The sequence below is a fragment of the Cornus florida genome, unplaced genomic scaffold (assembly GCF_030987335.1).
Source record: "Cornus florida cultivar Cherokee Brave unplaced genomic scaffold, ASM3098733v1 CherokeeBrave_3.0.0_Hap2_Chr11, whole genome shotgun sequence".
NCBI classification, from domain to species: domain Eukaryota; kingdom Viridiplantae; phylum Streptophyta; class Magnoliopsida; order Cornales; family Cornaceae; genus Cornus; species Cornus florida.
In genome coordinates, this window is record NW_026775581.1 from 89,708,339 (window position 1) to 89,730,536 (window position 22,198).

Below are 22,198 nucleotides of genomic sequence, written 5' to 3' on the forward strand. Positions count from 1 at the left end.
GTCATTTGACTGATAGCGAATAATATTTCCTGTTTGGCTAGACATTGACATTGACAGAAAAATGAAACTGGGTTGTAAGAACTGAACATTTGATGGCGCATTTAATCACACTATGCTAATAGAGTTAGAAACATAACTATAAGCCACATAACTTTATGGTTTAGTAGTTATTAAGCCAGTGTATAACACCACGTATTACATATAAAGTTTAAAAATTTAACCCAACTACCACGTTCCTATACCAGTATACAGTACACTTGAGTGTTGCAAAAGTTTTTCAAACACTCTCCTCGCCCTCAATATGCATGCCTCTGCGCTGTGCACATATCATCCAGATGACATAACCGAGAGACTTGATTTTGGGATGTTAAACTTCAAAATCCTTGAATCTTGCCTCTAGGCATATCATGCGTCTCTTAACACCATTATGCAGTGAATAATGTGGGGAAAGGGGGGAGAATCTGGATTGGACGCAAATGCACAACTACTAAAAGACTCGAACCAGCATTCTAACGCTTGACAATCTGAATTTGTAGTCACCTCTTTTTGCAACTAATGCAGTATCTTCCTTACCAAAAAATAAACTTATACAATATCTTCTCACAGAATAACTCATAGAATATTTGCCCAACATCTTTTGTAAGGATCTTGTGTTTGTAGAAGTAGTGAGGAAGAGGAAGAAAGAAAGAAGAGAGAGAGAGGAATTCTGTAAAGTATGAGAGTGTGTCACCTATTTATACATTGAAAGGATAAAAATACAATAGTGCCCTTATTGAATAAAAGAAATAACAAACTTAAACTCTCTAACAATAACCATTTTAATCACCAAACCTAATACCAATTTTCTCAGCAAACGAGAAAGACAGTCATTCAAAGTTGTCAATAACAAATTATTCAATCTTATTCTTCAGAATAATTGGATGAATAACATAATTAAGCAATTTGGAGAGCAAGCCCTTGCATAAAGATCATTTAGAAGATTCTGCAATCTAATTATGGATAACCCAAACTAGTTCAAATTTTGCTCATTTGGTCCACAAGGTCCCAAAAGCTACTCAAAAAGTTCAGCAAATACAGGTTTCTAAGCACATGCAACCATTTCGGTTCAAAGTTCAAGTCATGGTTATACTATAAAATTGATTACTTCTAGAGCAAATTCAGATCAAACCATAATCAATTTCACAATCGTACTTGACCTAATTTCTAAGACCATAAAATTTTAATGCGACTTAACCATAGTGAAAGGAATGCTCGCTTTTGATGGTAATAACTCAAAAGATTTAAAGGACAACATACATGAGACAGAAATACCAACACAAAATAAAACCAAGAAAATGTCATTGTACCCTGTCTAAAATATTCAAGAAAATATCTACTGTAAGGTGCAATAGTTAAAATGACACAAATAGAGATACGAATTTTATTAAAGCAAAAATAAGTGCATAATAAACATCATTATAACTCCTGAACAGAAAACAAAGAAGAAAATTTGAATATCACAACAAGAATATTCTTTTATAGATTTGAACCAGAATACCAGAACAACCCATAAGCCAGAACCTGAAGTTCAATACATCTATATTCACACTGTGCAGATCTGTCAAGGCCTTCGTTTTACTCTTCTTCTTCATCATCACCACAATAAGGACCTAAAATTCAAATCTAAAGCTATGCCTTCACAATGCCTCTATATCAAAACTTTGTTCCTGAAAAACCAAATCAATCCATCTTCTTAGGTTGGCCCAATTCTTAAATCAAAATTTTCTCATAATAATATAAATGCTGGAAACATATAACCAACCAATTTCTCAAATCAGTTTTGACCAAGCTCGAGAACTTCTAAACTAAAACTATATATGGGTATGAATATAAAAGACACATTATGATATATAAAGAATGTTGTTGCCAAAACTATGTGAGTATGTATCACAAATTCACAATCCCTAAAATTCAAATCTAAAGCTATGCCTTCACAATGCCTCTATATCAAAAGGTTTATTCCTGAAAATCCAAATCAATCCCTATTTTATTAGTTTGACCCAATTTTTAAATCAATTATTTCTCACATTAATTTTGACTAAGCTCGAGAACTTCTGAACTAAAACCATATGTGGGTATGTATATCGTACACACATTATTGTTGCCAAATGAATTAGTGAAACCTATGATTTGGGTATCAATTAAACAATTTTGGGTCAAACAGAACAAAATCGCAGAAACTACAGAAATGAAAGGCACACCTACGTCTGTTTGGAGTACGAGGAAGAGGAGGGAACACGCTTGTTACGGAACATCATGTAACCGACGGGCAAAACGACTCCGACCATCATGATCGCAGCTCCGATGATGTACCTGAGAGGGCTTGGTGGTTCCACCTCTATAAACTGCATCACATCCGATCATAACCATGTATGAACTCAATTAAAATTTATATATACATCTGTGTACATGTTTGTGTGTGTAGCCCTAGGGTTCTGCTATTGATCGTAGATCTGGATTCATATTGAAATTTACAGTTTTAGAGAGAGAGACTTACGGGCATTCTTGGTGTATGCAGCTAGAGCGAGAAAGGGGGGCCGAGCGAATGGATGACCGCGCTACTGTGAGTGCACCCAAAGGTTAGGAGAAGGATCTACCATGTAAGATGCGTAACTGTGCAATACTATGATCTAAGAGGCTATTTTAAAATAGGATAAATTACACGGACCTCCTATATAGTTTGTCATAATTACATGTACATCCTCTATAGTTTGAAAAATTACTTGGGTCTTCTTTAAAAAAAGAAACCTATACGAACCTTCCTTCTATTACGGTCAAAGCAAGTCAATGACGAATTTTACTTATATCATGTACTGAATAAATTAAAATTTCCATATTAGCCTTTGTCCATCTCATCTCTCTCATATATACAGATGGTACTACAGTCATTTATCATAACAATTTGAGAGCATTTTAGTAAATTAGACAATATGTTAGTGCATTTAACGGTCCATCACTAAAAAAGGAAGCCTGTGTAGGTTAGCTTCATTTGTAGGGAAGGTCTGAGTAATTTCTCAAACTACACGGGAGGTCCTTATATTTCTGACAAACTATTGGAGAGTTCTATGTAATTTATCCTTTAAAATATATATATATATATAAAATAATAAAAAAAAAAAATTATAAGGTAAAACAACTAATTAGATGGGAATTTGTATTTTTTTATTTTAATTTCAGTTTCAATGTTTTTTGTTTATTTTAATTTTTCTTTCCTTTTTTTCTGTGTGTGTGTGTGTATTTGATGCGTGAATGAAGTAAAAAACCTTCAAAAATAAATAATCTTCCTGTGTTATTGTGAATAAACAAGAAGTGTTACATGTGAAAAAAATTTAATTTATTGAATTTAATTTTTGATCTTTTCGTATAGAAACTTATTTTAGCTTTCATTCTTGTCCTCGACTAAAACAAAATAAAAGTGCGAATTTAATTAGACTGCGTTTGATAGAAGCATGAACATATAAATAGACTAGTGACCTACCCTCTTACTTTTCAAAGGGAAGTCATGTTTAACTAAAAGACAAGTGTGTGTGAATACTAAATTACCAACTAGGAAAAAAGATAGTAGCATGAACATAGTATCTTGAAATTAAACTGTTTAATTTTTCTGTTATCAACTTCAATTTTAATTTATAAAGTGTGAATTTTATATTATTAAACAAAGTTGGAATTTATTTTGAGGACCTAATTGATTTTATTATTTTAACATTATTTGGTATTTTGTGCGATGAAATTGAATAAATTTAGGTTACCAAATGAATCGAGCTTTGACTTGTTTAATCTCGGATTTGAGTCCAACTCATATATTAGTTTATGAACTTTACTTGTAGTTAAGTTCGATCTTGATTCGTTTGCCTTGTTCAACCAATTTCGAGCTCGATTCTTAATTTTATTATTGAGCTTGAAACTAATATTAATAAGATAAAAAAATCAAAACAGTCCCAAAAAAAGATGAGTTTTGATTGTGCAACCTTGCTTACAATTTGAAGCTGGTGAACTTAGCTACAAGATGTTTAGGTGAACGGCTTATTTTATTAAACATGTTTGGACTTGAAATTAAATTTGATAAGAACAACAATGAATTATAAATTAAAACAGTTATATCGAGTTTCATCTACCACCTTGTTAACAAGAATCACAACATACATATTTGCTAGCTTGGGCTTGTTTGGCACATGTTTTGTTTTTGTCGAGTAATGTAATATTGAACAGTTAAAAAAAACACGTTTGATAAAAACAGTTTTATTTAAACAACTACAATTTGATATTTTTATATGTTTTTGAAATGTAACGTTTAATATATAGCGATAAACACTAAATATTTTTTAAGAATTTTTTTTTCTTAAATGATATTTTCAACTTACCATTAAATTTTCAAACTTTCAACATTTCATGTTTTCATATTTTTGTTTTTTAAAATCTTGCAACAAATGGAATACAACAAAATACTTATTTTATTTCAAGTTAAAATAAAACACCAAAAATAACACGTATTAAACATACCCTTAATGAGTCAAGCCTCAAGGTGCTCACTCTCACTTTTATTTACTAAGCTAAAGCCTAACTAGGCCAACTTTAATAGAGTCAAGTCCTAACTCGTATTAGAGATTTACTTGTACCAACAGTATTTCGAAATAAATGAACAATTCAAAGATGAACATGAATATCTACTACACATATCGAAGATGCAATACTCAAGTTCAATTACAATTGTAATCGCTACAACATGGAAAATCGAGAATGGAATGAAAGTAAAAATAAAAAAATAACATAATTTATTTCCATTATAACTTGTGAAGGACGTTACTCTTCCACCATCAACCGTGTACTATTCATCTTTTTATTTTTGGAACAATATTTGGGCAGAGGATGGATAATCGTTGATGACGCCTAATAAAATTGCGATAAGAGTTAAAATTAAATTAGATATTGTTTAACTTTTACTTTTAAATATATATTTTAAATTTTAATTTTTACTTTTAGACACTTATTTTAAATCTATTGGACCACAATTTTTTTTTTGTCATTCAAAGGTACAAAGGCCTAAAACCAAGATGAAGGCCTAAAACCAACATGACAGTACAGAGGCATAAAGTCAAGTCAGAAAATGCATACAGATCTTGAAGTAAAGCAAATAAATGAAGAACATGCTCCAGATTTGTGGAGGAAACAAAACGGCCAGAGCTCGACACTCTCCAAACGAAACCATTAAGGGAGAACGCAGTAAACATGAGAGACCGAAAGGTCTGACCATCGTCACGGCAACCGCTCCATAGTTACAACCACAAGGCGCTCCAACACCTAAGAAACCCTGCACAAGATCAAATCAAAGAAAAAAAGATTAAATCGAGGCGCGGAAAACTAAAATCGACCTAAACCAGAAATCTTGTCGGAGAAAACAACAGGAATCGAACATGGACAGATCTAGCCGAAGAAAACCAAAAAAAAAAAAAAAAACATAAAAAAACACCTACGGAACACACTTATTAAAACACGCTGAATTTATTACAGTCGTAGTAGACGACTTTTATCTCTCCACTCCCATGAAAGGGAACAGGGTGGCAGAGTGGAGAAGACGAAGCTGCATGTTAGAGAGAGAAAGTTAAAGAGAGGTGGGAGGGAAAGTTGGGGCGGCTTGAAATATTGGGTTAAGTGCAGTAAATTCCCTTGGACTTTGAGCCAATTGCACTGAATTAAAAAATACCTCCTAAATTATAAAAGTATTGCAGTTAACCCCCACAGTGCCAAACAACCGTTGACTAAAAAATGAAATTACTGATTTGCCCATTAAAAATTATTGTTCTCTCGTATGCAAGCTCTTGACAGATTGCGATCATCCCTTACTCCACTCTCTTTCTCTCTCTTCTCATCGTCTGGCTAATCACTTTCCTATGTGTTATGGCCTTCATAAATTGAATCACATAACTCTGAATTAATTTGAGGTAAATTAATTAATCCCAGTTCTACTCATGATATATCATAGCTCATTGTTCAGATCAATTGGACCCAGTAATAGTGATGCAACAATAGAAATCATGTTCCTCTATATGATCTTACAATAAAAACCCAAATAAATAGAGAAGGCTGAATGGCCAAAAGCCCAGAGTCCCCTAACCCATCCAAGCGAAGCGCAGATGAACAACGCAAAGGGAAATCGCAGGCTTAGTTCTCGGTAACATTAGTGGCCGGAGTATTGTCGATTTCTCAATTTGCTTGTATCCTTTTCGATCTACTGTTACCGGTATCAGACGACTATAAGTTGATCCAAGTAGAGAAGCCATGAACACTGGGAGGATGGCAGATCTACGATGGAAGGGTTAACAATGTGGAGTGGTCACAGCTCCATACATTGATGGGTCTTTAGGCTTTCTGGAAGGAGTCTGCTGGCAAGAATTCTAGTCAGCGGTGAGCAAAGATTATGACTAGGGCTGGTGGTGCACGATCTGTGACGATTGTAAGAGGTCGCAATTCCGGCAAGCACGAAGTAGTGATGAATGGCGCAACAAGAAGCTGCAGTTCCAAAGGGCGAGGAAGCGGCAAGCTGAACCAGTGAGGACGCGGCTCGAAGTGGGTTTGATCGGCAGTGAAGAGGACGGCGAGCACTGTCTGAACGGCGCTTGCTGGCGAGGACAAACCGTAGGCATGGAGGACTTACTGGCGGGCATGGAACGAAGGTGTGCTTGGTGATGACAGAAGATTGAAACGGCGGCGACTCGGCCACCGCAAAGGACGGCGTGATGGGCTTTTCAATTTCTCGCTTGTACTGGGTTTTCGTTAAGGAAGATGACCAAGGTAAAGACCTTAAAGGATGATGTTGACTATAGTTGGTGGTGATGCGGTCAGTGAAAGAGATAGATTGCACAATCGGGCAGTTGTAGACCGAAGCTATGGGCGACGGAGATTCTGGTGAAGGGAAAGAGAGAGGAGGCGTCGGGGTGGTTTGGAGGAATCTAGAGAGAGAAGGGGTAAGAAGGAGGTAGGGTTATTATTGTCTTTTTAAATTTTTGTCTACTCACGTCGTTAGATTTGGGATGGCCAATTAACGTTTTGCAACTAATGAAATAGTTTAAGGGTTAACTGTCGTTTCAACAGTTCAGAGAGATGTTTTTTTGAAAAAAAGAAGTTTGTTGAGGGAGATTTAATGCACTTAACTTATTATTGTTCCACATCATTCACCCAAGTGTTGTTCTTATTTTTGCGAACGATTACTATGATTCATCCTTCTGAACTATAACTAACTGATATAGAAAGTATAAGACGGATCTGAACCACCGATTGATAATCTATGAGTGCCCTCTGAGTATTGGCCCATTACACCAAGCTCTCAGATCGCACCACGTGTCGTCTCTAAAGAATCTCCACATCTTCTCCCACCAAATCCATCGACGTGGTGAATTCTCATAGGTTTGTTCAGAGATAACTGGGATCAAGGCAAGGCCGCGGAAGTGTGGCGGTGGCCAAACGCAGGTGGAGAGAGAGAAAAGGAGGACATGAGCCTCCTCCGTAGAGCCTTCTCGAGCAACCCTCAAGTTATCGGATTCACAAAAAGATCCCTCAACTCATTGAAATTATCCGGCGAGCCCCCCGAAGATTCAACTTCTTCCAACCTCACCCATGGCATTCACGTCTTCCGATGCCCCGTAAGTCTCCCTCTCTCTCTCACACACACACTCGCCAATTTCAAGGATTTAAGCTTTACTATGTGAATGTGTGTGTATATATGTATGTATTAGGATTCAATCTCTGGGTTGGTTGTTTTGTCAATGAAGAGTCAGTTTTGGGTTGCTAAGATGGGGATTTGAACTGTTTTTTGCTAATAGGATGAGGTTGGAATCGTTGCCAAGTTATCAGAATGTATTGCTTCACGAGGTGGAAACATACTCACTGCCGATGTTTTTGTGCCTCAAAACAAGCAGGTCTTCTATTCAAGAAGGTCTCTCTCACACACTCTTTCAATCGTTTCTAAAGCATGTCCATTATTAGATTCATTAATGGCTTTTGATGTATATTCGACTGGTTTGAAATGGGTTTTATTTGCAAGGCTGATAATTTTCTTCCATGTGATTGTTGTTTGATTGTTATCTACTTGTTCCAGAGGATTATATACATTTTAAGAGATAAAACAGATGTGGGTTTTGAAATGAAAAATGGACTTTGTGGCCATATATTACCATTTGGGATTTTATAAATACCAGGGCTGAAAGTAGATAGCAGTAATAAATGTGAAAGATGCTACCTAAAAGTGTAGATTATTTATTTTTGGGTGCCTAATTTTAAGATTTAGAGAAAATTAAGTAGGAATTTGGTTTTGGGATTGAAAATATGAAAGATAGGGCATTGCTGAAAATTTTGGCATTTGGTTAGTTAATTTTAAGTTCCAAGAGAAAATTAGATTGGACTTACGAATGTAAATCTGGCTTCAGGATTGCAGTTTGTTGCAAATTTCAGCATTTTGTTGTCTAAACCTAAGTTTTATGGGTAAAGCTTGGGAAAGAGTTTCAATTCCTTAAAGGGTTAACCTTCATCACAAAAATTGGAACTTTTGGGTTCTATTTCTATGTTTGTAGAGCAAAATCAATTGGAATGTCTATAGTTCTTCAACAATGCTCTTTACCTATTTCTTCACTTCACATTTTTTTTTTTTTAAAGGAAAAATATTTCTGCAATAGATTATGCTTGCTTGAAATATTTGCAGTTGGTCTGTTGAAGCCTGATAAAACGAGTTTGCCTGTTGTGTAAGTGAGGTGGCACTGCACTTGAAGTTTTCTGCAATCTAGGATATGACCTAAATTAGGTAATTTAATTTACTGAGCTGCCTGATACTAAATGTTGTTGCAACATTACAGTGAGTTTGTATTTGATCATGCTAAATGGCCACGGGTAGAAATGGATGAGGATTTCCTTAAGCTGTCAAAGATGTTCAATGCCATGAAGTCTGTTGTTCGGGTGCCTGACCTAGACCCCAAGTACAAGATTGCTGTTCTTGCTTCAAAGCAGGTTATCTTTTCATTTTTTCCTTTCCATTCTTTTGTTTTATCTAAATTGATCAAGTGGTTGATGAAAACTGCATTGTCTAAGCACTTATAAAACATGTTATTTATGCGCTTCACTTATTGAAGCTGTCACAATGCTGGCACAGGATCATTGTCTTGTTGATTTGTTGCATGGGTGGCAGGATGGAAGACTTCCAGTACATATAACTCGTGTAATAAGGTAAAAATTGAGGAACTTTTCCATTTTTACAATATTTTGGTTTATAAAAACGTTACTTACAATCCAGGTATACTTGTTTGACAGTAATCATGATAGAGGCCCGAACACACACGTGTTTCGATTTCTTGAACGGCATGGAATTCCATATCATCATTTGAACACAACCGCGGAGAATAAAAGAGAGGAAGAGATTTTGGATCTTGTTCAAGATACCGATTTTCTTGTACTTGCCAGATACATGCAGGTAAATCAAATCGTTAGTTTTTTGGATCCATTCCATGTCCTCTTTTCATTATCAAATAAAAAGAATTGTGCTTGTTCAATTGTGTTATCAAAATTTAGAATACATTCAGGAAAAAAATTAGTTTAGAATACTGCTTGAGAGACCAGGCTTCTCTCTCTACCCTTTCTATACTCTCTAATGTCTATTCTTGTTGATACTATATTACTTTCTGTATAACTTGTACATATTTTTGGATGTAACTGAAACACCGGTTAAAAATGATTGCAATCCACAATTCATTTTACTCCCACAGTTATTATCTGGAAATTTCTTAAGGAGCTACAGGAAGGATATAATTAATATTCACCACGGCCTATTGCCATCATTCAAGGGTGGGCATCCTTCCAAACAGGTTACGTTCCAAGCCTTTTCACTGATTACAAGGTTCTGTCATTTTTACCATTTCAAACTTTTGATTCTTCATGCATGCATGATTTGTCATTTGGTGTTGACAGGCCTTTGATGCTGGTGTCAAATTGATTGGTGCCACAAGTCACTTTGTCACTGAAGAGCTTGATTCAGGGCCAATCATCGAACAAATGGTGATTATTCTCTACCACTTCTTTGAATTTCACCTCCATCTAAATGTTGACTATGTGATTTATCAAAAAGAGAGAGAGAGAAAGGTGACCACTGTGTGGAGTCAGCTACTGTATAGCGGAGAACTAAAATACTAAAAACAAACGTGAGCTAGGGTGGGTATCAGCTGTTGAAATTGTTTATTACTGTTTAAGTTTCAGCTCTATTTTCTGTTCACTACCATGTGAATCTGAAATACAGGGCAGTTAAGTATTCTAAGAAGATACTGAAGTTGAGGTGAGGATATGGACAAGTGACTGGCATCTGCTTTTTTTTTTTTGTTTTTTTTCAAATTTTTATCAAAGTAGCCCAGCTCTTTACCAACTTCAAAATATTCGATTTTAGTTGAATGCCTTCTTGCTTAGATGGCAGCTCAAGGTCAGCGTCATGAAATTTTATATTGCATGAGCAGGTGCCACTTAAGTCGCACAGAGTGAAAGTGAGTGTGAGAAAGGGAGCGAGAAAGTGGCAAAATCTAAAATTTAGTCAAAGCGGGAGCGGCCCCAGAGTGCTTATACACTTATATACTGTTATAGATATAGATAAAATATGTGCATGTATACAACACTTTAATATTTGTACATATCCTAACTACAGTTACTTGGTGAAATAATAAAAAAATTAATCTGTGGATTATGAGTAATCATTGTTCTTTATGTTAGGAAATACGTAATATTAGTAATAGTGTAAATTTCAAAAGTTATTTTTTATTTTTAAAGGAACATAAGCCCAAATTATACAGTTGTTTTAGATTCTTAAAAGAGATCTTGTTTAAAACTGTATACATGAAAAGATTTCTTTAAGGAATTCAAAAATAGTAGTCATATTAACCATATAAAGTGAAACTACAAAGTGTCAATATCGTCTGTTTGAAAATATATATGCATTCACACACACATACAGTTAAATGTTCTAACTATATGAGATATTCAAACAAGTATCTAGTAAATAACAAAAAGGAAAAACTATCAATACGAAGTGGGCAACAAGATTGAAAATATTTATTATCCTTTTTTCTTCATATTGTGTTCATTTTTAGCTATGCACATTTCTAACAGTTCTATTCCATGTTAGACTGTTAGGTACATCGTAGTTCAATGTTGTGCATAATAATTGTCACATGTGATTGATCATTCAAGAAATGGGAATCCGATATGAATTCGAGGATTCATAAATTGATTTCAAGGATTGACAAAATTGAATTCGTGAATTGAAGAAGGATTTGCCCTTAGAGCACGGAGCTTGAGAGTTGCACCCCTTTAGGAGGATTGTGTGGCTTAGGGTGCCACCCTGTGGAAACACACTTTCTTTGAAACTTCAGCTTTAGTTGGTCATGCCCCAAAAACCACCATTTAGCTAGTTCATCTTGCTTAGATCTTTAGGTGTAGCACAGTTTTAGGATCAGAGCCAGCTGTAAAAAATTCATAGTGGTTCATTCGAACAAACTATCAAGTTGGTCGTGTGAAGGAGAAAGCTACTGGTAAATGTAAGTCCAATTATAAGCTCTATCAGGCCACAAATTTGATTGGTTGGTCCAGAAATAAATTAGATATATTGATGATGAAGAGCTAAGGGTCAAATTGGATAAAATACAAAGTGTAAGTAAGTTTTGGAGTTAATATTTGAAGAATTGTGTAAAGGAGGATCATATATAGCTTAATCTCTTATGCCTCTACTAACTTCTTCTAAATGCAAATTATAATTCCTGCTGTAAAAAAAAAAGATCTTTTCTCTAGGTGCTGTTCGAAATAGTAAATCCTACCATGTTGTTTGACGATACATAAGGTATTATTAGGTTCTAATTATCTTGCATATGAGAGATATATCAAACATTTTTTTTTCGCAATTCAGGTAAGTATGTTAAACATATTGTCTTTATGGTGCCTAAATTTAATTGTGTCTCTACTGTGGTCTCTTGATAACACAAGATTGCATCTTAAAGGACGTTTTTGCTCTTTAAGCAGTTTCTGTGTAGTCCCAAAAAGAGTTGAATTTGTTAAGTTCTTATTTTGTCAATTATGCATAATGATTAGAAAACAACTATATATTTTGCTAGGTTCTAAACTTATGGACACCAATTTTTTTTTTTGGTTTTTCAGGTTGAGAGAGTTTCACACAGAGATAACTTGCAGACTTTTGTACAGAAATCTGAGAACCTTGAGAAACAATGCCTAGCGAAGGCAATAAAATCATACTGCGAACTGAGAGTGCTACCTTACGAGGAAAACAAGACTGTTGTATTTTGAGTGAAGTGAGAAGCAGGAAGAGAAAGAGGGCAGTTGAAAAGGTTTTTTCCTTCTTAGAAGGTGGCAGTTGAAAAGGGTTGCAATCTGTATATACATTCAATTTTTCATTTTAATTTTCAATATAAAATGCTTCCATGTCAACCATTTACTTCTAATTCATATGTCAGCATTTTAGAAATTCAACTTAGTTCTTCTTGTTAGTGTACCGAGTCAAGAGAAATTTCATGAACTTCTGTTTTGGTTTTGATTTATGATGAAGAAGGAAGGTACACAATCAAATTCATAATCTACAATTTTTTTTATTCACAAATTGCAAATGCAAAGTGCAAGCTCAACTCCAAAAGCAATAATAAACCATAACAATTAACAACACAGCAAGCTGGCACAAGAAACTCTTAAGCATAGTCTTCGGATGCTGGAAGTTGAGCATATGACCCAATAAAAACGTCACCATAAATCAAACCGGCCAACCCTCCACCGATGAGTGGGCCAACCCAGTAGATCCAATTCTCCGAAAAGTTTCCGCTAACCACCGCCGGCCCAAATGAGCGAGCCGGGTTCATGGAACCACCGCTGAATGGACCCGCGGCTAAAATGTTCGCGCCAACAATGAACCCAATGGCTATGGGTGCGATTATTCCGAGCGAGCCCTTCTTGGGGTCTGCAGCCGTGGCATAGACCGTGTAGACCAAGGCAAAGGTTATGACTATTTCCATCACCACGCCTTCTAAAGCATTCATTCCTGATGCAACTCCATGGGTAGGAACGCTCTGCAAATTCAAATACATAATTTCATGAAAATTCGATTTTAAGATACGATTTGACTCATTCTAAAATGAATTACATGGAGTAATTCAAGCAAAACAGAGATCATTTCACATGAGGTGCAGTTCACTTTGTCTGAGGGGATTCCACCACACCTCATGTGAGATGATGCCATCTCTAGTGATCTAAACCGTTCAAAATACAGAATAGTTTGTTATTTTAATTTTTTTATTCTTAATAAATATACCAAGCCATTAGTAACAAATTTGAGGAGGAGGCAAGCGACAATGGAGCCAAGTAATTGGGCGATCCAATAGAAGATGCCAGTTAGGATGGTGATGTTGCCTCCAATGGCCAATCCGAAGGTGACAGCTGGGTTGAGATGGCCACCTGAGATGTTGGCTGCCATGGAGACCCCAACAAACAGTGCAAATGCATGGGCCAGAGCCACTGCTACTAGTCCAGCTGGGTCCAGGGCTGCATCTGATGTCAGCTTACCTACAATACAAACCACCACAAATATATATATATATATATATTTATAAGAAATCAAAATAATCATGCTCACACACACACACACACCCACGTACAAATATATACACACACACACATATATATATATAATGAAGTTAAAATTGTAGAGGTAATTGTGTGAAACTTGCAAATATGTCAAACATGTTAGTTTAGCAAGGTGAAAATGAGAGAAAATGTTTTATATATTGTCTTTTCGTTATACACATGACAATTAGTGTACATGATACACACACACACATATACACATAAACGCAAAAAATATACTAACTGAGACTGAGTGAGAGGGAGTGACGTATGTATAAACCTCAAATAATTCAAGTGAGATAGAATTCTGTACACACTAATTCATCTCTGATTATTTTTTTTTTTTTTTTTTTTTGTTGTTGAAAATGAGGTTATGTAAACCCTAATGATGGCCCCACTTACCGTAGGCGATCGCTGATCCGACGCCGGCGAACACAAAAAGAAGGGTGGCAATGAACTCAGAAAGATAAGATTTGAGTGACACAACACTGAAAGAGTCACCAAAGCTGCCAAAAGCCAACTTCACCATTTTTTTTTCCTAACTTGAGAGCACTGAGAATGAAGCTCAAAATTGATCAAGAGACTCAGAAAGTTGGCTTGGCTTTCACATAGCATGGGGTGTGATTATATATATGTACATAGTGCATATAGGAGTTAGCGAGAGGGACTTAGCAGGCACCGACCAGGACCCACATGAGTGAGCTGAGACCGTCGGATTGGTGCCGACCCACCGTCCATATTTGATATAATAGGCATAATGAGCATGCAGACAACTAAATTAGAAATTAATGGACACACAAACAATTAATTTAAAACCATTTGATGATAAGCATGATTGATGAAAAATAGTTAATCAAAGCAAACCTCATTATATTAAGCCTGGAGTTGATCAATGTCATGATCGTATTAGACTAGATAGAGCCCATTAATAAAAGGTTATTCAATAATCCATTACCTAAGATTCTAAGAAGATAATAATAATAAGAACAAGAATGATAATGCTAAAGGGACTTCATATAGCCTGAGTTAATGAATTTTATAAGCACGTTGATGGTGATCGAGTAAATGTTCTTATCTATGACCAAATGGTGTATATATTCTTAATTAGGGGCGGAGTCAGGATTTGAATTTAGGAGGGCATAGTGAGATTTTATTTTTTTATTTTTATTTTTTTAAGAATAAGAAGAAAAAAAAGAAAAATAAATTTTGAAGGAAACAAATTAGAGTATGATTAAAAAAGGGGAATTTAACCTTATTAAATAATGTTAAAGAGTAAAAGATAAAAAAATAGAAAAGTTTTAAAAAAATTTGAAAACTAATAATTTTAGGGAGGCATAATATACAAATTTCTATACATAGATATGTGTGTCTGTGTAAAAAAATAAAAATAAAAATCATATATATACCTAGGGCAGGCCAGTGTGCCCCTCGGGCACAAGCTGGCTCCGCCCCTATCCTCAACCGAAATGAGGGTTTAAATCCCAAGAGTTTCTTGTAAAATATAAAAATGCTAGAGCTGCTTGGTTTGTAACTATGAAAACAGTTATCTGTCAGAAAATTAAAAATAGAAAACTGTATAAAAAAACTCTGTCTGGTATGTTTTTTAAAAACTCATTTATAAAAATGTTTGTTTTGAAAGAATTATAAAAATTATTCTTTAAAAATAATTTTCTGTTTTATGAATTCTAGATAACTGCTATTTAAGTTACACACAAAGCAGTCCTTAAAATTTCTTGTAAAACATAAAATTATCTTGCCTATATTTATAGGAGTTGAGATTTGGGAGACCAGCCGAATCCAACCCAAGTTATGAAAGTTTCAAGACAACATTCAACCGAAGTTAATTTGGGCTAAAAATTATGATGATATATAACGGGTTAATTTTGGGTTGGGTTAATTCTCTCCTTCAAAAAAATTCTAAAAAATGAACGTGAATTTCTAAAAATTTATAAACAAATCCTCAAAAAATATAATTTGATATAAATATAGATTTGGGTTCGAACTAGATTAAAGTTTTTTTTTGCTGGGGGCTCCAATACGGCTAGGCCGAAGGCCCTTTGGTAACCCAAATCAGGTTTGAGGTTTTCTTATTCATTATCAAAAAAATAAAAAAATAAAAAAAACACAAATAAATAAAAGTTAGTTACTATTTAACACTGTAATTTTATCTCCTCCTCTTTTTAAAGAGTTGACAGTCTTTCCAAAAACATAATGAGAGTTTTTTTTATCCTAACAAAATAAATATAAAAATAAATATTAGTTTTAATCTTGTTATTTTGTAAAAAATAATACTATTACAAGATCCTCTCATACCGTGAAATAAATCCTAACTATTAATGGGATTAAAAAATATACTAGCCATGCCAAGCATAACTGGCATGGATTAATAAAATGTCACAAACCTATTCGCTGAAACCAATCAAAACAGTATATTACCTCCGTCCTTTTTTAAATATTCACCTCCTAAATTGTGACTCACAAAAAGGGAGGAGAGAGGGAGTATAATTTATTGTACTTGTCCACTGGCTCCATTTTGAAGAAAATGCATACATTCAATATTTAAATCCGTTGGTCAATTATATGGTTGGTTTCTTCTGCACACCTTCACGGTGAATAAATGATCATAGACTTGAGAATCGAGATCTTGTTAGGGCCACACGGAAACAAATATCCCACTCTACCAAGCTGGTTTTAAACTACGATGGAAGCTATGGTAAAAACAACTCAAAAAATATACCGCGAAACACAGCCTAAATATGAAAGTTGCCAGTTTAATTTAAGGCAAAAGTGATAAAAATAATAATAATAATAATAAATAAATAAAATTTCAAAGTTTCACCAATTGAGCACAATACTCTCATGTGATTTTAAAGTGAGCAAATCAGTCCGTATTGTTTCAAAAGTGAACAAATTGCCCCTTTACATTTCACCTCTAACCACTTTTCGTCGAATATCATTGTGCATTTACCAAACTATCCCCTACAATTAACTTTTTTAAAAAATATATAAAAGGCAAAATATCTTAAATGTCATATAAAATAAACTGTTACATTATATTACGGCTGCAACTCGGGCGGGCTGGAGACTTAATTCGGGCTCAACCCATATACAAAATTTTTTGCCCAAGCCCAACTCAAGCCCGCCTAAAGCCCAAGCCCAGCCCATAATTAACTTCTCCCGCCCATGAGCCCACGCCTCTGTATTTAGAATGTAAAAAATAAGAAATTTGTGGACTCGAACAGTATTCCTGCAAGAAAAATCTCAAACATACTACCAACTAAGCTATTATACACTTGTGAAATAACATAATTTTAAAATAAATATACCCTTTCCAGGCTCGGGCTGGGCTTCGGGCTTTATATAATATCAATCCAAGCACAACCCGAATTTAATTCAGGCTCAGAATATCTAGCCCAAGCCCAGGCCTAAAACAGAAAAACACTGCCCCAGCCCTGAAAATTTCGGGCTGGGCTGAGGTAAATTTGGACTAGCTCAACCCAAATTGCAACCCTACATTATATATGACTCTAAATTGAACTTCTCATTTGGGCCTCTACATGAATTACGTGAACCCGGGCTTTCCTAATCTTTTTTTCACAACACGTGTTTCACTATTTTGTCATCTGTAATTACGGAGTATTTATTTATCTATTTATTTTAATGCTTCCTCTTCTCTATTCATGGCCGGGTTGAACTATCTGTAGGTTCTTGTATGTGGACCACGTAATAATGTATATGCACACGTGTGCGTTAATATGTTTAAACAAGTTTATCACGATGCATTTTCATCATGAGATCAACCCTCCTCAACTATTGTATTGATAAATATTTAATGCTTACAAATGCATTTTGAAAATGAGAGTGCCTTGATGGTAACCAAACTAATTATCAGGTAGTAGAAGCAACAAGTAAAAGTAGAAGAAACAAGTGAAAGAAATGCACATAAACATATAACAAACAACATATACATATACATATATACACAACAACAATAATAATATATACCCATGTCTCCATAGAGGCTCGAACCCCCGACCTCTTTTTGAAAAGTAGAGTTCTATCTACTTGCTCATTGGTATTATTATATTATATTATATATTTAAATGTTTAAAGTAAGTTACCTTGGAGCTATATGCAAATGAAAAGAAGAGAGCAAAAATGGGTTTGATTGGAATAAACAAATGCAAAACCTTTTTTTATAGGAAGAGGGGTATAACGATCATATTGGAGGATAATTTCAGTATTAATTAAAAAATATTAATCACCTGCATCATAATATGGATGGAAAATGGCCGGAAGTGAAATGTGAGGGGGCAATTAGCTCACTTTTGAAACTATAGGGACTGATTTGTTCACTTTTAAACCACACGAGGTATTGTGCTCACTTGATGAAACCTTAGGGTTTTTTTTTTTTACACTTTTGCCTTAACTTAATCAAATTAAACAAGCATTCATAAATAAATTAATAGACCGTGTTCAAGATTGTTTAAATGAGTTAAACAAGTAAAACGTCAGCTTGGCAATGTGCTCAAATGCTTATTTTGAACTTGATGGACTAGAGTTTAAGCTTGAGAGTAAGATTGACTAAAACAAAATTTAGTTCAAATAATGAATCCATACTAGGATTCTCTAGACTTTTGTTCACGAGCATATCGAATTGCTAGTGAATTGTTTGGAAGCAAAAGGGTATAAAAGAAGAGAAATGACAACATTATGAGTCTCATAGAAAAGAAAAGATAATAATAACTTGTATTGATGTTTGGATAAATTATAAAAGAAAATAATAACATTCTTGCTTGAAAAAAACCAAAAAGAGTAAAGAAAACGTATCATTTTAACCTATTTACTAACCCACCTCATGTTAAGATGGGATCTAAATGTCTTTTCCTATTTTTATTTATTTATTTATTTATTTTTTTTTTGGGGAGTTAGGTAGACAACTCACGTGCATCCACATAAATTTGCCCACTTGAATTTGGAACCTTTCACTTCCTTTGGGAAAGGGACCAGTGGGGGGTGTAGTACAGTTAATTTAAGGTAATGAGCCGGAATATTATGTACAATTTTAGTTGTTGTCTCCACATTTGAGAATGACTTCTTTTCTTACTCTAAACTCTTAAACATCGTTAGACATCTGATCCATGACCTTTGATTGGGTCACATAAATAGTATTTCGTACTGATTTTGAGTCATGTACGCAAATGGTTAGACAAAGGATTTAAAATTTAGTACACATCAGACTAAATTTATATAAATAAAAAATAATATCATCCTTAATAAATATTTAATAAAATTATACATAAATACATTCAAAAGACACTAATTATCATTATACCTAAATTGTTATTGATGGAGAGCACTCTTATCAATTTATCTTATTAATTTACAGCAGAGCAACCAGTTTGCATGAATCACTTCATCTCATGATTCACATTAGTACCTGTAGTCTGAATTATTTGTTACCTGTACTTACTTTACTCTCTCCTGAGGCATACACAGTTATATACATATACATTCAAATATTATTCAATCTTTCACATTTTAAAGGTGACCCACTCAATTATTGTATGTTATTGAACATCCATTTTATAATTAAATAATTTGGATTTCCCATGTGGGTGAGCTGGCATGTTTGAGTTATGTAATTAATTATTATGCCATGCTTTTAATTTTTAAAGTTGCTGGTAAGATATCAGATGATGATAAAGAAAGCCGTTATCGAACATAGCACACAAGCGAAATTAATACTCACTGCAGGCCATAAATAATATAATTAATTAATGAGTGAGTGTCTGGTTTAAAACCCGAAATACGCACTAATAACCAAATCTTTTAATCTTGTTCATGTTCACATAGCAAAATTCAATACTCATTGCAGGTCATAAATGGATAATTAATTAGTTTAATTAATTATATATATATATATATATATATATATATATATTTATTTATTTATTTATAAACAATTTTTTAACTAAGAAAACAATAAACTGATTTTGAGATAATTTGAAGTTTTTTTTGTTTGCTTGAAATTTTTCTGAATTTGACCCTTTTTTTTTTTTTTTTTTTTTTTCTAAGAGGAAATTTGTATAATTCTCTTTAAATTGTTTTCATTTTACAAATTTTTTTAATTAAATATCTAATCTGATCTGTGATAATGATAATTTAATGTACTCTAAGAATGTATTAGTTAATAATGATTTAAATAAATTAATTAAATTTTTCTGTATTGGGTTAGGGTTAAAAGATAAATAAATAATATTACTTATAAAAATAAAAATAATAATGGATAATTTAAAATTTCAATCCACGGATCTGATCCGTGGAATGACGGATTAAATTTTTTTTAGTCCGTTGGGAGTGGATTAGAATCGGATTGATGGCTAATCCGATCCGATCCGTGGCCACCCCTACCTTAAAGTATACTCTGCGTAACACTTTTACTCCATATTTGAAAAAGTGTACAAAAAACATCCCTAATCTTTTCACATTGTACAAAAATATCCGCTCTAATATAAATTAATGCTATAATACCTGATTTGCCTTTTGCTCTTCCGAAAAAATGTCAAATGGGGTATATATACTACTAATCTCATACTATGTGGGTGTTATCCACACATTACCTTATATATATTTTTTAAAACTTTTTTCTTTATATATATCTCTAAACATTTTTTTTTTTTTAACTTTGAGAATTTGTAGAACAATAATTCGAATTTTTTGATATTCCAGTTTACTCTTTTCTATTAATTTTTTTTTCTTTTTTCTTTATATATATCTCTAAACATTTTTTTTAAAAAAACTTTGAGAATTTGTAGAACAAGAATTTGAATTTTTTGAGATTCCAATTTATTCTTTTCTATTAATTTTTTTTTCTTTTTTTTTTTTGTACCAATACTGTTAAAAAAAAAAATCCCAATATCAGTATGCATTAGTTTTCAGAGTTTTGAAAAATTTTATTTTCTTTAATTTGCACTTTATATATATTTTTTCTATTTTTATTTTTACTTTTCTTTTATACTTTTAATTTTATTTTTATCTTTACTTGTCCATTGTAGGTATTCTCCAATAATGTCATTTTCGATCATTTTATAAAATTATTTATTTTTATATATTTTATAAAATGGTTCAGTAAGAGTAATTTAGTTAACTTAAGGGTTTAAATTTGATAGAGAGACCTATTTGCACCAGATTGAAACTTTAGGGATATTTTTTGCACAAGATGGGGCATCCTCCAATTGTGTTATTTTCGGTCATTTTACAAATTTTTTATTTTTATATATTTTATAAAATGGTTTAATAAGGGTAATTTAATCAACTTAAGTTTTAAAATTGTTAGAGGGACCTATTTGCATCAAATTAAAACTTTAGGGGTGTTTTTTTACACATGAAGTGTGTGACATGCACTATAAGCATATTTTAAGAATGTTTTATACACTTAACCCACTAAATAATTGTTTCTTATTTTGCCGTAATTTAAATATTTAGTATCAAAATGTAAGAAAGATGATTGAGAAAAAAATGAAGAGAATGAGAGAGAGAGATAGAGAGAGAGTGGGAGAGAGTAAAGTATAGATTTTTAAAAGATATATACCAAAATTACCAATCCATTTTTCAAGAAAAAAATATGAAAAGAAAGGGGATGAGGGAAAAATAGTAATAAGAGGGAGAGTTTAGAGGGGAGAGAGAGGAAGGAAGATATTATGGTGGACAGTAAAGAAGAAAGCATCTTTCATCCTCTTTTGATTTTTGATTTTTCCCCTTCTTTTGTCCCTCAAAATTCAGAGCCTTTTTTTTTTTTTTTTGTACCCTCTTTTTAATATTTACAATTACAACAGTAAAATCACTCAATACTTTCATTTTTCTAGCTTATTTCCTTTATACTTGAAAGAAGTAATTGGCAAAAAAAAATATATATATTTATTTATTTATTTTTCCCTTTGTGAACATCAAGACTTTCAATGTTGATTCGTACTTCTAAATATAAATTATTTTATATAAATTATTTTCATCATGCTCACAACAAACTTGTGATACGCGTCTTTCCAATTTATTTATATTTTTTAACATTTTAACTACTCCAAATATATATATATATATTTCTTATAGAAAGTAAATCACATAATCAACATTCACCTCACCCGATTACATATTTGGTGTAATAGAATAAATTAGGATTTACTTAATATATATATAATTTTATTGAATATAAAACTAAATATAAGGACAAAATTATTATTTATCATTATAAACGGACCAGATAACTTTTCTCTATCCTCACTCTATAATTATGCAGGTTTTCAATCATAACCATTCCCGTCCCAAATTTTTTACCCACCCTCATAACAGTTCTAAATAGGTCGGAATAAAACGAGTGCCCGATTCGCATGGTATTTTGCCATCCCTACTGGTGTGGCCACTCAATCAACATCCACCATTTTACTTTTCTTTTACCACTTTCACTAAACATATACAATCAAGTAAGAATTTATATTTGTTTTTTATTTTTTATTTTTTA

General features: G+C 33.3%; 3 protein-coding genes across 5 annotated transcripts; 1 reads left to right on the forward strand and 2 right to left on the reverse strand.

Annotated features, from left to right (window-relative positions):
- Positions 1-1,397: 1,397 nt before the first annotated feature.
- On the reverse strand, positions 1,398-2,668 carry LOC132285784 (uncharacterized). Of its 2 annotated transcripts, none has more exons than XM_059788004.1 (3): positions 2,537-2,668; positions 2,245-2,384; positions 1,398-1,706 (listed from the first exon to the last, which is right to left on the reverse strand). In XM_059788004.1, exons 1-3 carry the CDS (start codon positions 2,540-2,542, stop codon positions 1,688-1,690), a joined length of 165 nt encoding a protein of 54 aa, XP_059643987.1. In that variant the 5' UTR covers positions 2,543-2,668; the 3' UTR covers positions 1,398-1,687. The 2 variants fall into 2 exon arrangements, with proteins under 2 accessions (XP_059643987.1, XP_059643988.1); XM_059788005.1 differs by having other exon boundaries at positions 2,241-2,384.
- A 4,353-nt stretch (positions 2,669-7,021) lies between these two features.
- Positions 7,022-12,557, forward strand: LOC132282549 (formyltetrahydrofolate deformylase 1, mitochondrial-like). 2 transcript variants are annotated; one of them, XM_059784269.1, is made up of 8 exons: positions 7,022-7,676; positions 7,857-7,969; positions 8,883-9,033; positions 9,212-9,249; positions 9,334-9,493; positions 9,786-9,884; positions 9,988-10,074; positions 12,211-12,557. In XM_059784269.1, the coding sequence occupies exons 1-8, from the start codon at positions 7,527-7,529 to the stop codon at positions 12,355-12,357; spliced, it is 945 nt and encodes a 314-aa protein (XP_059640252.1). In that variant the 5' UTR covers positions 7,022-7,526; the 3' UTR covers positions 12,358-12,557. The 2 variants fall into 2 exon arrangements, with proteins under 2 accessions (XP_059640252.1, XP_059640251.1); XM_059784268.1 differs by having other exon boundaries at positions 7,028-7,676; positions 9,176-9,249.
- Positions 12,558-12,592: 35 nt separating this feature from the next.
- LOC132282550 (probable aquaporin TIP-type) lies at positions 12,593-14,261 on the reverse strand. Its single transcript, XM_059784270.1, has 3 exons — positions 14,083-14,261; positions 13,370-13,620; positions 12,593-13,127 (listed from the first exon to the last, which is right to left on the reverse strand). Exons 1-3 carry the CDS (start codon positions 14,207-14,209, stop codon positions 12,753-12,755), a joined length of 753 nt encoding a protein of 250 aa, XP_059640253.1. The 5' UTR covers positions 14,210-14,261; the 3' UTR covers positions 12,593-12,752.
- Positions 14,262-22,198: the final 7,937 nt, after the last annotated feature.